The 24,773-nt window shown below is 35.9% G+C and overlaps 1 protein-coding gene across 4 annotated transcripts in view; it reads right to left on the bottom strand.

The window, feature by feature from the left end:
• The window catches only part of LOC113507925 (transcription elongation regulator 1), a 50,197-nt gene that overhangs the window by 11,119 nt on the left and 14,305 nt on the right, over positions 1-24,773 (bottom strand). For 3 of the 4 annotated variants that reach the window (XM_026890874.1, XM_026890875.1, XM_026890876.1), the window contains 6 exons: positions 21,300-21,417; positions 20,523-20,782; positions 19,595-19,713; positions 18,247-18,397; positions 11,209-11,407; positions 10,159-10,265 (listed from right to left, as the gene is read on the bottom strand). In XM_026890874.1, the coding sequence (XP_026746675.1) occupies positions 10,159-10,265; positions 11,209-11,407; positions 18,247-18,397; positions 19,595-19,713; positions 20,523-20,782; positions 21,300-21,417 (954 nt within the window). Of the gene's footprint in view, positions 1-4,144; positions 4,766-10,158; positions 10,266-11,208; positions 11,408-18,246; positions 18,398-19,594; positions 19,714-20,522; positions 20,783-21,299; positions 21,418-24,773 lie in introns of those variants that run through there. The other variant, XM_026890878.1, reaches the window with a different exon arrangement.

The raw sequence follows: 24,773 nt of genomic DNA, 5'->3' as shown, positions 1-24,773 counted from the left end.
CGTTTTAGGAAGAATCTTTTGACAGGACTTGAAATTGACAATACGTTGCTGATTCGATATGAAATGACGATTTTATCCTTGTAGTATTATATAGTTCGAGTTTCAATTTAAAAAAAAGTGAATATGTCAAAAGGTTCTTCTACGAACGGACAGACATAACCAGCGAGGTTAGCTCAGCTTTCATTTTTTGCCTGGACTCTGTCAAATTTGCAGAAAATAGTCATATTATTCAGGCATTAAGATAATTGTAGCCTTCAAAACATAATATAACATATTCCCACAAACAAAATTTATACGTCGGGCATAGGCGACCGATAAATTAAGACACGTTAGTTCTTGATATTAATTATAATAAAAGCAGTCGTAGGTCACCCGTGCCCGATTGAACGAATAACCTTAGGCCACCGGTGACCGATGTAACGGGACACCGTAGGTCACCGGTGACCGATTTAACCATGTTATCAACCAGCCGCGGTACATAAATAATTACACGTACAACTATTGTTATCACTGAGAGTCTATGGTAATGACATGTGGTTAGTCTAAATAAATAGAAAACTGTCTGTCTGTTGCGTGGTTTAATACGGTCGGGAGAGCTGAACGGACTTGCGTTATATAGATACAATAAAACACATGGTGTGAAACGTAAAATTTTAAATTTCGTTTTACAGTATAAACAGACTCATCATCGGCCTAGCCTTTTCCCAACTATGTTGGGGTCGGCTTCCAGTCTAACCGGGTGCAGCTAAGTACCAGTGTTTTACAAGGAACGACTGCCTATCTGACCTCCTCAACCAAGTTACCTAGGCAACACGACACCCCTTGGTTAGACTGGTTGTCAGACTTTTCAAGCTTCTGACTACCTGTAACGACTGTCAAAGATGTAGGAATAACAGCCGGGACCCACAATTTAACGTGCCTTCCGAAACACGGGGTATAATCAGACTCTTCGAAGGAAATAATAATCACCGCGGGAAAAATGGCAAGATACACAACCTGGTCTTTCAAGGAAAGAAACAGTCGACGCTGACAACAGCTAATCAGAGATTTCGGATCCCGAAAGACCACGAATGAATCATGGCAACGAAACGAAAGTGAAGATTATGAAATGTAACTACTTTTACGGATTTTATCGCGGTTTAATTTTAGATTTTACTTCCCGTTTCAACACCTTTGCAGGTATCATGGTCACGGGCAGACTGAGATGGCGTTCGTCTTGACAGAAGATGTTGCTCGTTATGCGTAGGTCGGACCACAAATAATTAGTTAAAATATGAAGTAAGAACGAGCAACATCGAGCGATAAAATCCGTTAAAAGTAGTTTCTTTTTAAGATTCATATCGAATCTAACGTAGAATATTTGGGTCCGCACAGGGAGGACTCTCATTTCTCTGACTGTTTTTTTATTTCTGAACGCGCTGTACATCGTACACCGTTATTAGAAGAAATTGTTAATTAAAAATATACATTCGTATAACAGATATTTTGCTTTCAAAGTCATAAAAAATTGGACTTAACCAGACGACTTTCAAAAATGGAGAAATAAACTTCATACTATCAATCATTTTAAGTTAATATTTCACCTACCTTTTAATTAATTAATTAATTAATTAATTAACCCCTATTTTCATTTAAACAAATCTCTTGCTACGCTTCCATACAACATATGTAATGGCACCCCACCGTGGGGCTATTGTAATATTTCTTTGGCAATAAATCTTCTTGAAAACAGAAGCATTTATTAGCAAAATTCAACATTTTGTGACTTAATATCACTTATAAAACCAGCTTTGCCAACCGTATTAGTCCAGAACACACTTAATTTAAATATACATTGAAACGTCTAAATATAGACAATTATAAAATCTACTGTCATTGAAAAATCAGAAAAAACAAAGTTCTTTAAGCTGTTGCTCCCGACTGTCACACGTTGATATTTGTCAGTCGTCAAGTCATTACAGTTGTGACGCAGTCTTACTATGTGATGCTGTGTTACAGTAACATGTGTTGTGTTGTCAGATAGACAGTCGCGAGGTAACATACGGGGCTCAGCTGTCGGTGAGACTAGAAGCCTCAACATAGCTTAGAAAGTCGTTTTTGACAACTTAATGCTTGCTATATTTATTTATTCTGATCTTTTTGCATTTGAGACAGAATATTACAACACTGTTTAAAATTAAACATAATTTCGTGAATGCAGATACAGAGAACTGTGCTTTTGTGTAATTTACACATATTTTAGTATATAATTGAAATAAAACTATTTTAATGCTTAAACCTCTCCTATTTTAGAAGAGGCCTGTGCCCAACAGTGATACAGTTATAGAGTGATATTATCTATACTAATATATAAAGCTGAAGAGTTTGTTTGAACGCGCTAATCTCAGGAACTACGGTTTAAAATTCAAAAAATATTATTGTATTGAATAGACCATTAATCGAGGAAGGTTTTAGGCTATATATCATCATGCTGCGACTAATAGGAGCGAAGGTACAATGGAAAATGTGGAAAAAACTGGGCAGATATAAATCATTACTTATATCTTCTAACCACGCGGACGAAGTCGCGGGTAACAGTTTGTTTAAGATATATTGTCCACGTTTTGAAGTCTTGTAAGTATGATGGAGTCCACGTATTATCAGATGTTAAGTGAAACCTTTTCCTATTATTGATGCACATTCTAGTCTTTGTTTTTAAACCGTCCGTAGGCCTCTGACTTGGCTTTACATACCCTAAAATTCTCCGGTGTGTTAGTCTCCACGTGCATAAATAAAAAAAGATAGGCGAGAGCTGAGATTTGAACGTACGACTCTTGACTTGGCAGTCCAATTGTTATACCACTCTACTATCAATGCAGACGTTTTCGCTGGTTTGTGATCTAACGACCTTTGTCTAAGGCCCAGCACACACGGTGAAACGCAACTGCAACGAAACCCTTTTGAAAGTATAGGTTTGAAACCAGTTTTAAACGTTTTCCACACACGCCGCATCCTAAATATGATGAAATTAGTCACAATCATTCCGATTTTGATTTTGTCGAACGGAAAAGACGCCAAATCTGACACGAGTTTCCTGCACGCTGGTTTCAAAGCAACTGATTTACAACGCGTATCAAACTAGTTGCGAGGTGTGTTGTCTCTCAAAGGTAGCTATGGCACAAACTCAAATGAAACTCAAAAGTAGCTAGTAGTTGCAGTTGCCTTTCACCATGTGTGCTGGGCCTTAGTTGTCTAACGGTCATATCACTAGGCTACCACTGTAAACGCTAAAACATGAGCACTCATTAAGCTCTACCTGCCAACATCCACGAAATATTTCACATCTTTGTAAAAAATGCTCAACTATATACTCAATTGAAAACAGTTTTATTTCAACATATAATAATGATAAACATGCTCGTTTTCTGTACCAACAAAAGCTTCTGTATATATATATACAGTAAATACATTTAACAATGTTTAGCACTCAATATTACAACATGAATATCAAAAACCTTTATTTAAATTTGTGAGGCGAATAACAATATGTTTTAAAATAAATTTATTGTCAACAGACGATATTTTTAATCACTTGTATTATAAGAGCAGGTCATTTTAGACACACAGATTAAGTTTTCAAATCGTGAATGAAAATCGTCAATATACAATAAACGAATTATAAAAACATGGTGTTATTTACTTCACCAGTTTAAATACACTCCGAATTACAAATTTACGTACAATCGATATTAATTAAACAAACAATTTCAACCTTATTCATGAAGATATCATTGTGATACTGGCTCATGTTTCTAATAAGCTCTCGACCATCGAATATGTAACAGTTTTCAGCAAAATCTTTATTATTATAAAGATTGATATTTGATAGAACCTTCAAACGTACCACAACATCTACAACTGTGAAAGGGAGACACAGCTAAACTCTGTATAGTTCTCTCTCGCTCTCACAACTCAAGATGTATAGCACACTTTTCTAATCAGGAACATTCAAAATCTATTGTTATATAGACAAATATTATGAAATGATACAACAGTTTACTCACGCGTATGTATCGTGATCGCCCGACTAGTTTCGGACCCAACCGGATTCCTTTATCATGAGCTGACGCGGCGGGCGAGCGAGTCGAACTGCCGCCAGCGGCCGCGCATCCGGTTGCGTCCGAAACTAGTCGGGCGATCCCGATAAATACGCGTGAATAAACCGTTACATCATTCTCACGATATCTACAGGTATGTATATAAAACATGTCAACGCACAGACAGACAGTCAAGATAACGTAATTACATTAACAAACTGATAAACTTTGCACTAGCCACACGTCACGAGTCTGCCGCTTCACGGAGCGTTCGGGTTATGTTTTTTCCCAAAGAAGACGTACATCAAACACTATTCTTTCTCAGACTTCTTCCGTTTTCTCTTCTCGGTCTTGTCGACTTTCTTCTTCTCCACCTTCTTGGGTACGACGACGGGTTCGATGTCGACGGCGAACTCTTCGGGTTTCCGCTTCTTGGGGGGCGGTTTGATGGGGGACTTTTCTACTTTTTCTGGTGTGGGGGCTTCCTTTTTGGAGGATCGCAGCTGTTTGGGGGAGGGCTGGTCTTCTTCTGCTTGCTTCTTGAGTGTTTTGTCTTTGTCCTCTTGTGTTTTCTTCGTTTTGGGTTGTTTCTTGTCGTCCTCGCCGGGAATGCCCAGGATCTCGGCCCACTGGTCGGGTGGGGGCGTGGGCTGTTTCCTTTCCTCCTCGGCGGTGGATTGGTCAGACTTCTGCGGGACAAACGGAGCGTATGAGGTGGTGTTGTCTACACATGTTATATCCACATTGTTTTGGGGATTAAGTTTGAGTGTGGTGTAGTTAGGATTATGAACATTATTTTAACGATTTAAAATTAGTTTTAACTTGATAGCACACATTGTTTTTAATTGCCTTGTCTTTTATAATTTTGAGAATATAACGCACAGCGTAGTACATCAGTTCTATCGTACAATAAATGCCTAATGTTATGCCAAGTACGCAAAAGCGAAGTAGGACAAAGACAACCATTTTAAATTGCCGTCGAGAGTGATACTATCTTCGTTCAAAACATAAGTCTTTTGGTCGAATAACGCGTAAATCACTTATTTCGTAAAATTCATTATTATTTAAATGCGAAGTACTGAACCGCGATAGGCTGAGTTAATAAATATTTAATTTAAACATTTGAGCGAACTTTAACGAATCAACAAAGTTTCACTTACTTGCGATAAAATTATAACTGAGGTATGTCACATCGTATATTAACCTAACAAAGTGCCACCACACTCATACTTACATTTAAAAAAGTCTTGAAGACCTCCCGGAGACAACCAAACCGTCAAACGTCAATTTACAATCACACCGAGAACATATCGCATAGATCTTCATTTGACTCAAACTATTAACCAAACCAGGGCTCCGATTCTGCTATTTACGTCTGGTGAGTGACTCCAAGCATTTTTCCTACACAATAATTGTAAATCCAGTACGGGGAGAAACACTCACGGTCAATACAATTAATTCCCAATTATTGTTTTAGCAAAATGCTTAAACGAATAGGAATAGTTTCAAATTTAATCCAATTGCCATTCATTTATCAGTCGTTGTAAATAGCAGAATGGGGACCCAGTTTATTTCAAACCAGTTCATATCAACTAGTTCCACGTGACGAACGGTTCAATCGTCTCGGAAGTCCAAACAACCCGCTCAGCATAGAAACAAAACATGTGGATACAACAACAATATAAATATAATTATAAACAAATGCGACTCTGCATCGGACGTAGCTTTGACTGACACGGCCTTAATACTAACAAAATAAACATACAGACAGAAGTACACGCTTATTTTATATTTATATATTTATATATATAGTTAAGTTTAGATTATACTTAGAGGGCAGCACCTCTGCAGCTCTGCTCAGCTGTGTTATGTGACAGCTGTTCAGTTGTATGGTCAACAATAGTCTTAATACAGATTCACAAATTTGTCTAAATCTTAGACAGAAATTAGATTTGAAAATTGGTATTAATATACTGCGAAAATGTTACTATATTCATGAGAGATTTTAAATAGATTTTTTATACAAAATTGTTGCCTTTCATCATAAATGCATTTATTAACATTTTGGACTATCAAAAATTACTTATTCGACTACAAATCAATTTCTTTGAACTATACATATATAGTATCTATAATTATATCTTGTAAATCTATATATATTTTGACTTGCATCGTTGACCATACGTCGCGTCGACGTTCGCGGGGCCGCCAGAGCTGCAGAGGACGGTAATAACATAAGGCCGTGTCATAAACTGCGGGCAGTCTTACGGTGAGAGCGTTCGAAGGTCACTTTATAACATTTATTTTATTATAATTAAATACATTTTAGTGTATTATTACTTAATTAGCTTTTGCCCGCGACTTTATCCGCGTGATAGCGTAGAAGAGCAGAAAATCCCTACTAATATTACAAATGTGAAAGTAACTCTGTCTGTCTGTCTGTCTGTTACGCTTTCACGTCTATACCACTGAACTGATTTTAATGAAATTTGGTACAGAAATAGAGTTGACCTTGCGACAGAATATAGGATAGTTTTTATCCCGGACTTTTGAAGAGTTCTCTTGGAAACGCGACATAACCGCCCTCAACGCGGGCGAAAGCTAGTAGGTAAATGAATGCCAATCCGAGAATATTGCGAATATAAATTGATGTAAGCTATGTGTGCAAATTTAATTAAACGGGAAAGTAGTTTATGAGTCCATCACGGACAAATGACGTGACACGAAAGTTACGTATGGTTGCCCCAGAGGCGGTGGGGTCGCGAATAACACACGCTTACCCGCGTCCGCTCATGATTAAGGACTCCGGTTGGGTCCGAAACTAGTCGGGCGATCCCGATGCTTAATTTATATCTTTATAGAAAATACAGTGACGGTCTGGAAATCATTATTTCCAATTAAATCTTTTGATTATTGAAATACATTACAAAGCAGATTTATTGATTAACCAATTTGAATTCTAGACACCTTTTTAATATTTAATGATAAAGTGAATGATTCCGGTCTAAAATAATGATAATGAATGATCTAATGAAAACACCTACACACAGACAAAACATTGAAAATTTAAGCTTTTTGTTCAAAATCTACCAAATCATCATTTTCTACAGAATTAAATGTTAAAACGTGACCTTCGTTACTAGAATCTGTGAATACGCCCATAGTGGCATCAAGCGCACTGTAGTAAAATATCCATAAAAAAATTGCGACAAAAAATCGCTCGACTAAAAGTCGCACGACAAAAAATCGCAGTCGTAATTCGATTAGTACAATGCGCTCGAGTGCCGGTCCGATGTAGGATATCGCCGCTTACACCCCTCGCCGCTCCGTAAGTCGTCATGACGTAATACTACATTTCTGCAACACGAACCAACACTTTTTCGGATTAACCACTTGCACTTTTTAATTTTTACGTTATTTTATTTTTTTGGTGAAAAGAATTTGCGATTTTTTTTTCAGGGGAATGGCTAATCGCCACCCGCAGGTTATGACAATCGGCTTTTTCTTTAAAAAAAAATCCGAATACACCGTTGCGAATTATAATAAAAAATGCTGAAAGAAAAACACGTAGAAAATTCAAAAACTCCTAAAATCAAAATAATTTATGACAAGAAAACAGGGATTCGAACCTGTCACACATAGGCGTACGTAAGCTCTTAGTCTATGTGACAATAAATTATGCAACAGAAATAAAATAAACCTATTAAATGGGGGAACAAAGTCGTATTAAGTAGCCTATTATAGATAGCAATAACATCTAGAAGAATATTCCAGATAATTTTATTAAATCTAACTATATTCAAATGATTCTTCTTTCTTTTTTAAATATCACTCTACGATTAATCACAAAATCTCAGTATTTTTATAGAGTATAATCCTTGCATCGCGGGGGGTTTCACAAACATTCAAGTCACATGAACAAAGACACCCAGACTCAGGACAAGCATTCGATGATCACAGATTTCTGTGATCCACGAATGCTTGCTTTGCTTGTCCTACGCGGGGATCGAACCCACGACACGACGCGGCGACGATCATATTCAGCGTTGTGACTTTTACCACTCTGCCGTCAGGGCATTCAAATTTCACTGGTAGACTCTTCTAGGAATCGACTTGACGTACGTCATTATCTATATATATAAAATCTACAGTATTTATCAGATTCTAATAGGTCAACAATATTCAATGCCTATAAAAACCTAAACTAATAATAATTTTGTATAAAAAACTACATACGTACCAAAACGCCGCTACCATAAAAAAAGCATCTCGAAAACTTCCAAAAATCATAACAATATACATTATTATAAAAGGATAAATAAAACCAATTTCAAATTCGAAATTTATTTCTTCATTCAGAAATCCCGTTCGGAAACATAATATGTATTGTAAAATGGCGGATAATGTTAAAAAAGAAAATGTCAGTCACGTATATATATAAGAAACCCGGTTGTTTTGTTGTCCGACGCAGTTTCGCTGACCGAATAATATGTATTATTAATATATCGCGGATGCATTGAAACTTAAAACGCTAGCTTATAAATTATGCTCACGACAACCACGTTCCGTTTGTAATTGTCTCTTAAGAAAATCTACGAAACGGATTGACCGATTTTGAAGAATATTTGTTGTTGTAGACGTAGCAACCCCGAGGTAATAAGGATGAACCCGTTTTTTGTGAATCACCAAATGAGTCGCCCGCTTTCGGTTGAGCGGAAGAGTCGGATTTATTGACTACAACCCACCCATGTTCCTTCGTTTAATATTTGTGTACCACGGTAACCGGTGAACTACCGGCTATGTTTTTTATTTAAAGGCGACAATAGGGATGATGACAATTTTTTCGCAGTGTCCGTCTTGTAGTTTTTTGTATAATAATCGATACGTATTTTTTAATTTGTCCCGCAAATATTAATTGACCAAATTACAGTGAATGAAACTTACACGTAACGTCACGATTGAGTATAAATTTTACCATATCGTTACGTCACTTCTAAAAACTTTAAAGCAGTTAATCTTTGTCAATTCTAGTTTTTCTGAAAAGGGAAAAAATACGTGTCTCATACTTTTCAATTATCTATCTAACTAATGAGATTTTTTCTTTTTATACCCAGTCATCATCCCTATTCTTTCCATTTAGCATAAAGTTATGCTCTTTATGATTCCTTAACTAACCCATCTTTTGCACACTTTTAGGAGAAGAACGTATTGAGGTTCCCGGACAGAAGCAGGAAATTAATTTTCCTCACATATTTTGCAAGTAGCAGCTTTGCATTTGGTAGACATGGAATTTCAATTAAAAGTTTACTTGTTAATGACCAATATACCTTATTATCCATTTATATATTTTTGGAGTTTAATATAAGTAAATAAACGCGCAATTTGCATATTCATCAATATTCTACCAAATGCAAACTGAAAATGATAAAATTGTGGTTCTTGAAGAACATCCCTTAAAAAGTCTTCAATAGAATTTGCGACTACAATTAATTAATCACATTCATTTCGACAAGGTCGTCGTGAGCATTGAATAATGGAAAGAAAAAGAAAACAAGTTTCTGGTTTAACGGTGCACGGTTCTGAACTATACATATAATCTATATACATCAATAAATAAGAAATATTAAACTCCGTTCTTTAGTAATCGAAATATTTTACCTAAGCCGAAAGAGGGCTATTTCTCGTTAAATTAAGAAAAAATCAATTCATCCAGACCGAAGTTCGGAGGCATGAAACACAAAAAAGCCGAATTGAGAACATCCTACTTTTTGAAGGAAAAAACTAACAAATTTCTAACATCGAACTGTGTAACACACAGCCTAATATCATAATTCGAATCTTCTTTTCCAGGGGTGAAAAACACTTATGTTCGGCTGTCGCTTAACTAGAAACACCACAGGCCTCTACATATCCCTGAGCCAGAATCACGGGATCGCTCACTCTTACAAAAAGCTATAACCACCCCACTATGTTTCCCCACACGTCTACACAGACCGCGAGTTCCCATATTCTTCTGAAGACGATAGTTTCTCCCTACCCTAATCTAGTGCACCGCCAAACCACAAACCCGTCGAGTACTTACATCTCCCTTCTCCTTCTTTTTGTCCTTCTTGACGTCCTTCTCTTTGTCCTTCTCCTTGTCTCTTTCCTTCTCTCGCTTCTCCTTCTTGCCGCTGCTGCGATCTCGCTCTGCAAGAATGCGTGAAGTTGTTAATTTATGTTTGATATAAATAAAATAGTTGCCTTCGGCCATAATCAGAGTATATAGGACATGTCGAATCAAGTCTCAAAAAAACATGTAACAGTATAGTCCGATTTTTAATTCGAGGCAGTAAAATGACAATTGCAACTGTCATTTATACAAAAAAGGGTGACCCGCTACAATAGTGATGTTTGGAAATTTTACTACGACGATGACATTTAGTCATGCTTTATTATATTATGTATCAAAAATTTACGATTTCTATTAATTGAGCTTTTATAATTGTAAGTTGATATTAAATTTGTTTTTCATCCAACCACTGCATAATGTCAGAATTTATTCAGTTTGGAGTTGGATGCGCTCGACTTTTCTTGCATGGTAAGGTGCTTCATCTTATACCAGCACCGCATTTGGCTTTAATTTTATAAATTTAAATTAATATTATTTTTTTACATTTAAAAACAGTCACCGTGCATGTCTTTTGATTAATTGTCGTAAATATTTTTTTATACAGAGCTAATTTGATATCTGAATAAAAAAATGTAAGCTCGACTAACTTTTGATTGTAATAAGTCAATTCTAACACATCACTATTTATTTGGAATTAAAAACCTGCCACACTGGAAATGTCATTTTACTGCCTCGAATTAAAAATCGGACTATAGTAATAATATCTCCTACTTACAAAACAAATTTTTACCAAAAAAAAAAATGTTTTTTTGTGCAGCGCGCCCGCCACGACAGCCTATTAATCATAGGACAAATCAAAGGACTCCGGTTGGGTCCGAAACTAGTCGGGCGACCCCGATAAATACACGTTTGAAACTGTTGCAGCATTTAATAATGAATCTTTCCCACGATAGTTAGTATAAAAACCGCTAGTCTCCTCAAAATTCTATAAAAAAAAAAAACAAACAGAGAACAACTCACTCTTCTCCTTCCCATCCTTCTCCTTCTTCCTCTCTTCTTTAACCAGCTTGCAGTACTCCTTGAAGTAGTCCTCCCTGAGGTTGCTGCTCTCCACCGCCTTGTACCTCGCGTCGCTGTCGATCTTCTTCTTGGCGTCGATCCAGCGCGCATGCCTGTCTACCCCCTTTTCCTTGAGTAGCGCAATGAACTCGGTTTTCACCTATAAATATGAGATGGTAATGTTTAGTCGTGTGTTGAGATTGGTGCTAATGAGTTTGGGTTTTCGTAGAATGGTTTTTGGGTTTTGATTTTTGGTATAAGTGATCGATTCGGTTTGGTTTGGTGTGGTTTTTTTGCAGGTTTACTCAAGTAGAGGTCAGAAGAGAAATGATTAAATAACGGCTACAGTGGAGTTAATAGTTAGTTTGAAGTTCGAAGTTTGGGAGAGGAAGACCAAACATATAAAATGTTAATTTATTGATGTGATCATGAAAGACCAGATTTGAAATGGAAATATGAAAATTGGCCTTAAGTCAAAAACATAAAAATAAAGTATTCAAAAACGTGTTTCTGATAAAACCTTTAAGGTATTGTGAAATATAAAATCAACAGAATTTACACAAGAAACAGAAATTATCTCCAAAAGAAAATTACAGTAAGAAACATTAATCTGTATATTAATTGAGATACCACACTACAGCCAAACCGTCAAAATTAATAGAATTCGCTGAGCAACATCCAGAAACCATTCGTTTGTCCCACGCATTAAAACTAAACCGAAGTAAATGAGCTGAAATAAATTGTATAATTATGATTAGAAGCTGAAAATTATTAAAATACATCATTAAAAACCTGTGGAACAAAATCATTTATTAATCCTGAAAGAAATGTTTATTATTATTTGCTTTTTGGTAAACGGAAGACGTTTTTTTTATTTATTTATCTTGAAAGTGTTTAAAATAGGCCTTTCATATAGAGAACGAGCATTTATCAAAACGCTTGTGGGCTGCCATTACCGAATACTCTGTAACTGTCCCACTGCAGGCCTCTCATACAGACAACGAGCATTGATCACCACGCTTGTGGGCTGCCCCACGGTGGGGCGCCATTACCGATGCTGTTAATAACACCAGCCTGTAACTGTCCCACTGCAGGCCTCTCATACAGACAACGAGCATTGATCACCACGCTTGTGGGCTGCCCCACGGTGGGGCGCCATTACCGATGCTGTTAATAACACCAGCCTGTAACTGTCCCACTGCAGGCCTCTCATACAGACAACGAGCATTGATCACCACGCTTGTGGGCTGCCCCACGGTGGGGCGCCATTACCGATGCTGTTAATAACACCAGCCTGTAACTGTCCCACTGCAGGCCTCTCATACAGAGAACGAGCATTGATGAAACTTTTAAGTTCAAAATTGTATCGAAGTTTAACTTGAAAAGATTTTCCACTTGGAATATTATTCAAGGTGCAACGGTCATGTGTTATATTTGTATTGAATTTAAAACAGGGCTTAATCCAATAAAACGCAAAAGAGGCTTCAAGTATATATATATACCATTTCAGTTCATTTATAGAAATAAATAACTTTCTCCAAAAAAGCAGTCGGGTATTACAACAAAACTTGTATATCTCAAGGAAATTCTTTGGCTAAAACTTTATGTGATAACGAGAAAAAAAAATTAGCTTCCTTTGAGAAAATTGTTCATTTCTATAAACAGAGGAAATTTATTCACGCATTTCTATATTAATCTAAATATATTAGGATTAAATTAACAGATCATCTCAAAATATTCTAATATTATTTCTAGATTAAACCAGTCATTTTCCTATATAATGTCATAATTATATCACTATACAAGTCACATCTAAAACCATATCTTTGGTCATTACACACCATTGGGTGTATATGCAAGCAAAATCATTATCAATCCCACTGTTGGGCAAAGGCCACGACTTAAGGACCTAAGTCGTAGTACAGATGGACATCTATACTCATGTCTAACCTAGCATTAAACACCGCAACTTTAGTGTTCGTTTGTTTCAAAACCAACTAAAATTAACACCTCAAATATTCCAAAAAATTTAATAACATGTTTCAAACATCAACTTGTCACAAACATACATACACACAAACTACACCGCTATCGTAATAAAAATATATTTTTAAAGATGATTTCACTGCTTTTGTACTTAAGAGATAAGTTGTCCCGAATCAGATACTTGTGTCGCCAAGTGTAATAAGACCTTTAAAACTGGTTATGTGACATTCAATTGAATGAATGTATTTTTCTAACCACCCTTGCTTTACTATTATACTATTGATTAACATGACCTCCCGCGACATAAGGATTCAATCCTAAATGCGGGGGTCGTTTTGAAAAAAGAAAAAAAAAAGTATTTCATTAAATTAAAATTTTGTCAAAATATATTCGACTTCATTATAAACTTAAGTTCTACAAACGCACTTTTCTAGAAACGGGAATCGAACCCACTTCGCACACCATCATCATCATCATCCACAGCCTTTATCCTCCCACTGCTGGGCATAGGCCTCTCCTTTTTCGTTCCAATTTCTACGGTCCTGTGCTAGCCTCATCCAGACTCGACCCGAGACCTTTGTAATGTCACACCTTAATTAACGTTAAATACATCTACAAAACACAGTCTAAATTCATTTATAACCAAATAAAACTGGTCTTATTATTTATAACATATATATCCACTATAACATTTATGATTCAGGATTCGAACCTGTATCCGAACGCAACAGTATTAACAACGCTAGCATTAAAACTATAAAAAACATTAAATTCCGTCCTTCCGTTTACCAAAATATAATTAGATTATTATATTATAAGTGATTGCATCTTATATCTCTGAATAAGTTTCTAAATGACCTTATGGGTGACGTTATTGAAGGTTCAGATAAAATATATTAAATATTAAAGTTTTCAATTTAATTAAAAGCTCAGTATTTCTAGCAAATAATATAATAGTAATAAAAAACCAGTCTTTCACAAACCCACTGCTGGACAAAGACTCTTTCCTATTCACAGAAGGATATAATAACACTATACAAATATTATTTTTTCCAAAAAAACTTCATAAACTTTCCCTTAATATTAATTAACAGATAAAACATGCATAAAACGGGAATCAAACCCGTTATATATCCAAGCTATACCATCGGCTTCCAGTCTCACCGACAGCTGAGCCGGTATGTGTTACCTCGCGACTGTCTATCAGACAACACAACACATGTTACTGTGACACAGTATCACACAGTAAGACTGCGTCACAACTGTAATGACTTGACGGCTGACAAATATCAACGTATGACAGTCACCAAAAGTATTTGCTTTATAACTTGGCGTCATAATTGAATAATTGTATCCATTTGTTGATCAAATTCATCAATTCGAAAGTAAAATATTCAAAATTAAATAAACAGGCGCAGGAGTCGAACCTACTTCTTTAATTTAAATTTACATACAAGTGAAGTTTATAAGATGAATGTCATGGAATCACGAAGTCGATTTTTTTATTTTCTTTGTAACATTTTAAGAGTCCCACCTGCTGGGCTAAGGCCATGCAAATAATCATTTCTAGTTTTATACTGATAACTTCTAATAAATACTGAGCAATAAAAAAAACACCCATAAAATCAATTAAAACCAAAAAAAAAAGTATTCATTTTCCACAAATTACATTAATTCTTGCAAAAATTTACTATTCGTATTGAATTACAATTCATACTCAATTATAATTTACTGGACTTTTAATGATCAATCAAAACTATTTAATAGGTATGAGACAGAAAAAATAAAAAAGGAAAGAAAATAAAATGCTGAAAAAGAAATCATTAGTCAACGGCCTAGATTTTGATAATTTATATACAACGTCTGTGACAACCCATCACCAGAAGCTGGCAACACTGGTTGTGTTGCCAGCGTTCTACCGCCGACTGTTGGCAACACTGCCTATTCGCATGCAATCAACGAAGCTTGTATGGGGGGTAATTTAAACTTTATATAATAATAAATGGAGATCTCTTGTAATTTTTGGTACGAAATTGAGTTTTAAGTAAAAAAAAATATCATAATATTTTTTGTACTAAAATTTGCCTGATATAAAGTATACTCATAGTCTATCAAATTAAAGAAATACTTATAAAAAATTATCATATATCATAACTTGATAAATTCAGAACAAATTTGAAAACCTTCTCAAAATAAAAACATATTCAAACTAACCTATAAACAAAAAGCTTCAGAAACTGGAATACAGTACTTCTTTCATTTGACATCGACATTAAAGATATGAATAACGACATCCAAAACGATTATCAACAAACAAATCACTAATTAAATAGAAAAAAAATAAACTTTATTGATCAAAAATAAACATTGCAAAAGATTCAACAGCAGATATCGTAGAAATATAATTCAAAAATACGAATGAAGCCTCGTTCAAACGATAGAAAAATATCGTACGAGTTAGGATATATTACAGAGCTGATAGTTCTATTATTAAAATTGAATGCATATCAACGCCTGCAATATATAGTTACTCGCCCAATACTAGTCGCGTCGTCTAAACGAGGCATCGAATACCGTTCATCGTTATTCATATATTATTTAAAACTCGATTTCGTAAAATGGGTATTTTAAACATTATTCAGATTCTAATATTTATGTTATTTGTTTAATTATTCTCTTTCTTATTGAGCTTCTATAAATAGGTCTAACCTTATAATTGTTCTGACGACGCGTCGTGGCCGATTGACGTTTATGTGTTTTTTGTTAAAACCCATCTTTTTTTGACTAGTACTTTATGATATATATCCTGTAATTGATTGCCTTTTATATATTGTCGGCAGGAATATGTTGTTGTTATTAATTCATATGATTTCACATGATTTGACATATTCATAGTTAATTAGAGTTCTTTTTCTTTCTCATCACAGTTTCTTTAATTGAATAATATTTGCCTGAACATAGTCATTATATTTCAATTTCAAATCGTCAAAAGCTTATACTGAATGTAGCATTTCTCTTAAATCCATAGATGTATTCTAGCCCGGACTGAGTGTTTACTTGTCATATACAATCGTCCCATTTTTTCCAGTATTTCCTTCTATTCTAGACACAAATATCTGTAATTTTTCACTGTATAACTCCCGTCTTATTTTTTCAATATTTCTTGTCTATTCTAGACACAAATATCTGTACTTTCTCGTATATATAGGTCTTTATAACTCCTAAACCATTTTCAATCACTTTTCATCTAACCTGAGTCCCCTATATGAGTCTGATTTGAACTTTTTTGTTCCACCCTGGGTTTCAAACCTTCAACACCCCTACCCATTCCCCCTAAGTATGTCTAAACCGTCAATGGGCCACTCGCGCGCTTGTCCCGCTCCGCCGCCCGGCGCCGCCCGCCCGCCGCCGCGCCGCTACGCAGACAAGGCTACTCATACGCGCTACGAAACCATGTTTACTGACCTCTTATTGATAATATATCGGAATACAGACGGATAAACTTACAGTTTATGTATATAGATTATGTTTGGGGTTTGACTAAATATATTATCATATGGAAGTCAGCAGACACGGCCGTTGTAAAATAAACGTTATGTATTTATATATAGGGAGATAATATCAATGAGAAAACATTATTATTATTAAAATTTAAATTATTTAAAACACACGCGTCAATCGTATTAGTTAATATTAAAAGACTTACTAACTTTTTTAATCGGGTAAAAATATGTTATTTATAAAAAAAAGTATTTTGAAAACCTCTTTCAAAATTAATTAACATTATTGACGCTAATTAAAAATTCAAAAGTAATTTAATTCAATTCAAATCAATATTTAAATATCAATTCGCAAATCAGCCTTTAATAGTCCCACTGCTGGGCAAGTCTCTTCTTACACAACACACATTCATAAAACATCACGTTTCGTGTCAACTGGGAATCGAACCCAGTACCATCGGGGATCGAACCCGATATTACAATAAAAAAACAATGGGATTTGAACCCACAACGACAGGAACTCAGGAACATATACTATTTAAAATCGTTTCTAAAAATAAATGTTATATTAAACACAAAAATTAAACTGTAAAATTAGCTTAAATATTAATTAATTATAACACACACGAAAATCAATTAAAAATAGCATCGCTTAACCACAGGACCGATTTTGATGAAATTCACTATAAATAATAATTCCAACTTAATTTTTTATCAATTTGTTTATGTTGAAGTAAATAAATCAAGCAAGCAGAATCGGGATTCGAACCCGGGACGTCATGTTTCGTAACCGCTCTTGCGATCACAAGACACAAACAATTTCAAGAATTGGTTTTTGGTTATAATTTATGATATTTATTTGTCTTTGCAATTAGTTTTAATGTTGCTGTCGGTTTCAGGTCGTGGATTCGATGCCAAACCAGGGCTAATCTTTGTGTGATGAGCACAATCATTTGTTCTGTGTCTGGGTGTAAATTATGTATGTATTTAGAAATATATAAGTATGTTTATCAGTTGTCTAGTACTCATAATACAAGCTTTGCTCAGTTTGAGACTAGATGGCCATATTGTGAAACTAGAGGAGAAAACCTCAAGTTTTATTATAAGGCCAGTCCTTTCTAAAGAAAAATCACTCTTCAGTAGCATCAAATGCGTATTCAATAATATCTTCATTGAATAATCATAATTAATCGAAAATGGCATTGCAAATTGCGATTCATTCTATTAGTCATTTTATTATAACTCTACAAAATCTCATTTTAAAAATGCTGTTTCACATCTACACAAAACCTCAACTGAGTTTAATCAACATATTATAAACTCTCGATTACCGGCAAATATTATCGAAATCCGATGAACCTTTTTCACCAAATCAACAAAGCATCTCTCAACTGTTTTACCGACAGCGCTTATCAGAGCGCACTGTTTAACCGACAGCTCTTGCCAACGAGTACAGTTTAACCGACACAAGTAATCTAGCTCCCGCCGCGCACTCGCCGCCCCCCTCACTCACCTGTTCTCTGGCCTTGTCCTTCTCCTCCTTCTCCTTCTTGCGCAGCTCGGCGAGGTACTCGTTGAAGTACGTCTCTCTCTCGCGCGCCTTGTCTATACCTTTGTAGCGCTCGTCGCGCCCGTGTTTGGATGTGAACTCGTTGAATGATGATCTGTGTTTCAAGATGGTTTATGTTTTAAGAAGTATTTTAAATTAAGTTTCTGCAGCATTTTGTCGTAGAAATCTTGCAGTGATGATAGAGGTTCGAACCCGTTGCAAATAACTCAATAAAGATACTACTAGCGCCAGCTATGTTCTATCTGTGGTTTTTCAGGACACTAATCACTAATGACACTTTCAACTGCACGGATAGCCGAGTGGTTGAGGTCATCACGCCAAACCCACTATGCGCGACGTGTCGCGGAATCGATACCCGCGTAGGACAAGCATTTGTGTGATGCACATCTACAATTGCTTGTCCTGAGTCTGGGTGTCCTTGTGCATGTGAATTGTATGTTTGTGAAACACCCCGCGACACAAGGATTAAATTGGTGAGTGCGGGAGTCGTTTTAAAAAAAAAGAACTAAAAGTTGATATTACATTTGTGTGCAGGGATAGTCAAGTGGTATCGGTCACCATCCTACACCCACTGAGCACACTTATTCGGAGCTTCGGTCACGAGTGGCATTTGTGTAATCCACGAATGCGTGTACTGAGTCTGGGTATGTTGAGCATGTGACTTGAATAAATCATTATATTCTTTATAATTTACAAAAATATTTGAATAGGTACAACACCACAAGCCCTGCCTATTTTCAGACTAGAAGGCAGTGTGCGAGCATAACAAACTTTCTCCTCATAAAATAGAAATAAAATGCGGACAACATCACATACATTGTTCTGAACAAAAAGTAAGTTGCTAAAGCACTTGTGTAATTTACACTAATACTAATATATATAAAGCTGAAGAGTTTGTTTGTTTGTTTGAACGCGCTAATCTCAGGAACTACTGGTCCAAATCGAAAAAATATTTTTGTGTTGAATAGACCATTCATCGAGGAAGGTTATAGGCTATATACATTCACTAATAGGAGCGAAGATACACAACTTATATCTTCTAATCACGCGGACGAAGTCGCGGGCAACAGCTAGTGGAATTATATTTAGATACAACGAAGGTACCACAAACCTCCAGACCCGGAAAAATGTAGAAATGTAATTTTTTATTGACCCGACCGGGGATCGAACCTGGGACCTCAGAGCTAGCGACACCTTGAAACCTGTGCGTACGCCACTCGACCACGGAGGTCGTCAAACATGACATGACACTATATTGCCCAACAGTGGGCCTGCACAACACGCTACGTACTTGGAGTGCAGCTTGGCGTCGTCCATGAGCGCGCGGAAAGCCAACTTCTTCTGCTGGAGGCGGTTCTTCTTCTCCTTGCGCTCCTCCTCCGCGCGCTCGCGGACGTACTGGTCGAACACCTGGACAATGGAGGTTAGACTTAGATCATTTGAAGAAGAAGCTCTGTAAACAGTGGGGCAGTAACTGTGAGTCGGACTTGCTATGTATAAAAAGATTAGAGAAGAATGAATTATTCATTCGTCATAATATTTAACTAACTACTGCTTTTTTGTTGTTTCTTTTGGTGGAAATACTAATGGATTATTTAAGAAAATTTTAACTGGATAGCTAACGCAGTTCATGGATATTAAGAGGGTTCCGTATCTAAAGGTTAAAAAACTTTTCTCGTAATTCGTAGAACGTGATAAGTCGACAGTTAAAATTCTCACAAATTATGTAGATCTGATACCGCTAATCAACTGTTGGAACAGTCATACTTTTATGTTATAAGTCACTCAAACGATTAGATTCCTTCTTTTCCTACTATGCATGGATTTGTATTTGGTATCAGAAATCAGAAATCCAAGTGACACCACTAGTGTGGTGATTAAACCCTGCTTATACAGAAAGAAGCCTGTGCCCAATAGTGGGACGTATAGTTACCGGCACGGATCTTGAGCGCTGACCTTCACCTGCGTAGAAGTAATTGTTTGTGTCCCTTTTGCGGTATGAAGTGAGGCGCGGGGCGGACTACAGTGCAGGGAGTGTCCCGCAGCGCATCGCGTCATAGCCGTCATGAGGGATTGGTTGAAATTCGTTCTTTGCTGCAGTTGCATGCACCTCAAGACGACGAGTACGCACAATTGATTAACGTTTTATTTTACGATTCGCAAAGCGTTCCGTGCCGGTAACTATAATACTACTCTACTTGTCACTTGTCGTTCCTCACCTGCCGCCTCTCCTTGGAGTTGAGCATGAGGTATCTTGGGTCGAAGACGATCTTGTGCAGCTCCTTCTCCCAGGTGGAGAAGGCGGACACGTCCTTCTCGTGCAGCATGTGCAGGAAGGCCTTGAGGCGCTGGTGGTGGGGGAGGGCGCCGCGCTCGCGGGCCGCGCGCACCTCGGCCTCCACGGCGGCGGCCGCGCCCACGTCGATGGTGCCGCCGCCCGTCAGGGACGACGTCGTCGCGGGGGCGGGCTTCTTCTCGGCTGCGACCCCACACATGTACGTCATGAACATTTTTTTTGTTACCCGGGGAAATCGTCATGGCATTTCTCCGCCCTGGTGAAGGCGGAGAGGTATGCCGGACTCTTAGGCTGCTTTCCCACAAGAGACGTGCGAGGATGCGTGAATGAAGAACCAATAGAACCGCTTCATTTACCTACCCTCGGTCATTAAAAGGAATGACAGCGAGTCGCTGGGCAGTATGTTGCGCCATTTCTTCTCTCACAGCAAAAAGCACTTAGGAAGCAGTGAAGGGTGGGCGTAACTGGCTACTGTGTAATATAATCTGACCTTCAAAAAGTGCTACTTAGTAGCCTAATTTGACTATATGACTTTTTATTTTGTCAGCTCTGGTAGAAACGGCTCAGTGGACATCCTCGCACATCTCTAGTGGAATCGCAGTCTTACCGCGTAAGGTAAACTCACACTTCTACAAATTTTCCCTCCACTCAAATCAACTTGCCAAGAAAGACGATCTACCATCTACCAGCTAAGACTTACGTTCCTCCGTCTTGGTCTTCTTGGCGGCGTCGGCGCCGGTGTCGTCGGTACTGGAGTCGGCGGCGCGCTTCAGCTCGCCGTTACCAGCTTTGCTGTTCGCAGCGGCCGCGTCTTTACGCTGTTAACAATGTTGGTATATATATTAATATAAAATAAAACTTATTTATATAATGACCATATATTGTCATTACACCATGTATATCAAATATAGAGATCACGCTATCTAAATTTCATTGAAATTAAACTATTTTTAGCAAACTTTATCACGGTTGTCACATTCAACAAATATCTTTATTTGGACTGTTTCTAAACTTTCCTTTATAAGACAAAACCAGTAAGATACATATTAAGGCAAGAAACTCTACTAATAATGAAAAAATACCGTAATCTATTAAAAATAGTTTAATTTCAATTCTCGTAATAAATTGTAAGTACATAGATGAATACAAAACTAGTTGCCATCGCAAACATTCGCTCCGCTAGCTCGCAGTCACAGATCGGTGTGTTAAGCAACGCTATATCAAGGACAAAAGATGGAATTAGATTAGAGAGGTATTTGTCGTGCAGTGGGACAGAAACATCCTTTTTGAATAGAAATTTCCGGGTGATTTAAAATTTCTTGTTAATATTAAATAGAATAAAATAGTATTGAAGCCAAAATTATTTAGAGATTTTAGAAAATACTATATATGGGACCTAAAATAAATACATATCAATTTTTAAAAAAAAACGGACCTAGTGTCCGTTTTTTAAATATATAATAATAATATATATAATAACATTTTGTACAAAATTAAAAATAAACAAAAATTTTATGCTCAATCATTTAGGCCCTTCGTAAACTAATATAGTCACCATCGACGAGGGCTTTTAAATAACAATTTCGACATCTTACTCTCTCATAAATATGGAAAATAGTCAAAATCATCAACTAAATAGTCCTCGATAAACGTTGCTTAACCTTAACCGATCTAAGAATAATAGCATCAAAACTATAACTAACATTATTATAGTATAAAAAAAACTTGCACAGCCTTATATATATTTATGATCCAAAGCCATGAATACACAATAATAGTTCTTAAAACCAAGATTTTTTTTAATCCGAGATATAAGCATATAAAACATAGTTACACACACTTATATATCATATCATTTCCAAAAACAAACCATTTATTTTATAATGACAGCTTTTCTTCAAATTGAAATGTATTTTCAAATATTGAAGTGCATTCATCGACCTTTTAACTTGGACTTAAATATAAGCATTAATACTATTCTACAATTTGTCATTTTGTAATTATCTTTGATATATTAATCAAAGAAACATATCACTAGTAAATCTAAGCGTTTCTGCCAGCTCAAAGTTAGAACGAGACGTGCTTATACATGAAAGCGTAGGTATGAGAGAGAAAGCGATAGTTAGCCTTACTCCCGAAGTCGGTTTAATTTACATGGTTGCTAGTTTCGATCTTAATGCGCAGTTGATTCGGTTTTAAAACGGTACTTAACAACCAAAATCGATTTGATCCAGTATTATAATCGTCTTTAGTTATCGATCGAGATTAGTTCCAACTTGTGCCACGGCAAGAATTGGCGGTAGTGTCGGGTTCAAGAGCACCAACTCGACAAACCCACTGAGCTCGACGTGTTGGTGCGATCCCCGCGTAAGACAAGCATTTGTGTGATTCACGAATGCTTGTCCAGAGTCTGGGTGTCTTTGTGCATGGGACTTGAATGTTTATGAAACTTAATTATATAAATATTTTTGAAGCAGAATTCGATTCCATCGGGAGTAAAGTTACTTATTGATATGATAATTATTAGCTTTAATTGAATGACACGCCTAGATTTACTAACAACTACAAATATATCTAAAAACACCTTTGTATAATCCTTGAGGCAGTCTAGAACTTAAAGAGTATGTTTATCGCCAGCAAATACAACATGCAATATAATAGAACGCGGGTGTATTAAAAACTTCATGAAGCGAAAATACAGCCATTTCTCTACAATTGTTGATCAAGATGTTTATTTTATTTCTTACATAATACGATCAGCATCTATATATATTCACGTAAAAGCAAATTAAAAATTGTCGATGATAACAAAAAAGTCAACGAAACAAGCTGTCTTATCATAATTAACTATTTTATTTTATTCCAGTGTTGGATTAGAATAACACCAGCCCTTAACTGTCCCAGGGTAAGCCTCTCATACAGAGAACGAGCATTGAAAAACAGCTTCGGTAATGGCGCCCAACGTGGGCCAACTCACAAGCGTGGTCATCAATGCTCGTTCTCTGTATGAGAGACCTGCAGCTGTGGGACAGTTACGGGCTGGTGTTATTAATTAACACATTATTTCTGTTTATTTAGATCTTTAAACTACATTTTCAGCAAAATATAGAAAATAAAAATGGCGTGTAATAAATAAATAAAACTTGAGCAATGTTTCACATCATTGTCAACGTTTCTCTAATAAATTTTGAATAGAATAGGGTATGTTTCCGATGTAATTTTGAATTTTGAATAATAATATACATAAAATTAATAGATAATTAAATAACAATTTTATTATGAATTTTGAATATATTTTCTTGTACGTACTTATTTATATAAGTCCTACCAATCCTATATTTTGATAAGTTTATGGTTAATACTTAGTATAGTATTACATACATACGACATATATCGTTCATTGACGAACAAATCATGATTAAACAGCATAGCCCGGTCTATACCAAAAATAAATAAGTGTTTAATATATTTCTATACTAACTTTCGTGATAATACATACATACTTAAAAGATACAACGGTTTGAGCTAGTCGAGTAGAAGACAGTCGGGGCATAACCGTTGCATCATTTGAGTAAAAAAACTATCAATTTATTACAAATTTGAATAGATACCAAAATTTGGGAATTGCCAATTTTTTTTTGATATGCGATGGGTATCAATTTCACTGCTTGGCAGTTAATGCATTAAAGATATAATGTTTTCTTAACTATATAAATAAATAATAATAACAAGAAATTTTATATACATTCAATAAATTTCATTTAAAGATTTATACGAATAAATAAATATAGACTCATTTTTTGACATATAATAATTTCAATATTATTGAGTTTTTTGCCAATAAATATGATTATATATTTTTATATATAAAATTTAATTTTCGCCAATAAGGTTACCCTATTAACACTCCCAGACATTGGAATAGAGCAAATTTGCAGAGACATTTATTACAGATTAAGTTAAAAAGGAGTTTTTAACAATAGCCTCAATTTTTTTGCAGAACTAGCCAAATCTGTACCTAGCACTTTCAAAAATAATCTAGATTTCTTCCTTTAAGTACTTTGCAATATTTTCATTGTATAAATAGTATAACAAGCTTCTCTAACAATAAAATTATTTCCTCTATTCCTTAGTCCAGGAGCATGTTCACAATAAATTTGAATTTACAGCCAAT

Source organism: Trichoplusia ni, unplaced genomic scaffold (assembly GCF_003590095.1).
Source record: "Trichoplusia ni isolate ovarian cell line Hi5 unplaced genomic scaffold, tn1 tig00003474, whole genome shotgun sequence".
NCBI classification, from domain to species: Eukaryota; Metazoa; Arthropoda; class Insecta; order Lepidoptera; family Noctuidae; genus Trichoplusia; species Trichoplusia ni.
Note: the sequence above shows the minus strand (reverse complement) of the source record. Positions and strands in the feature narration are given on the sequence as shown.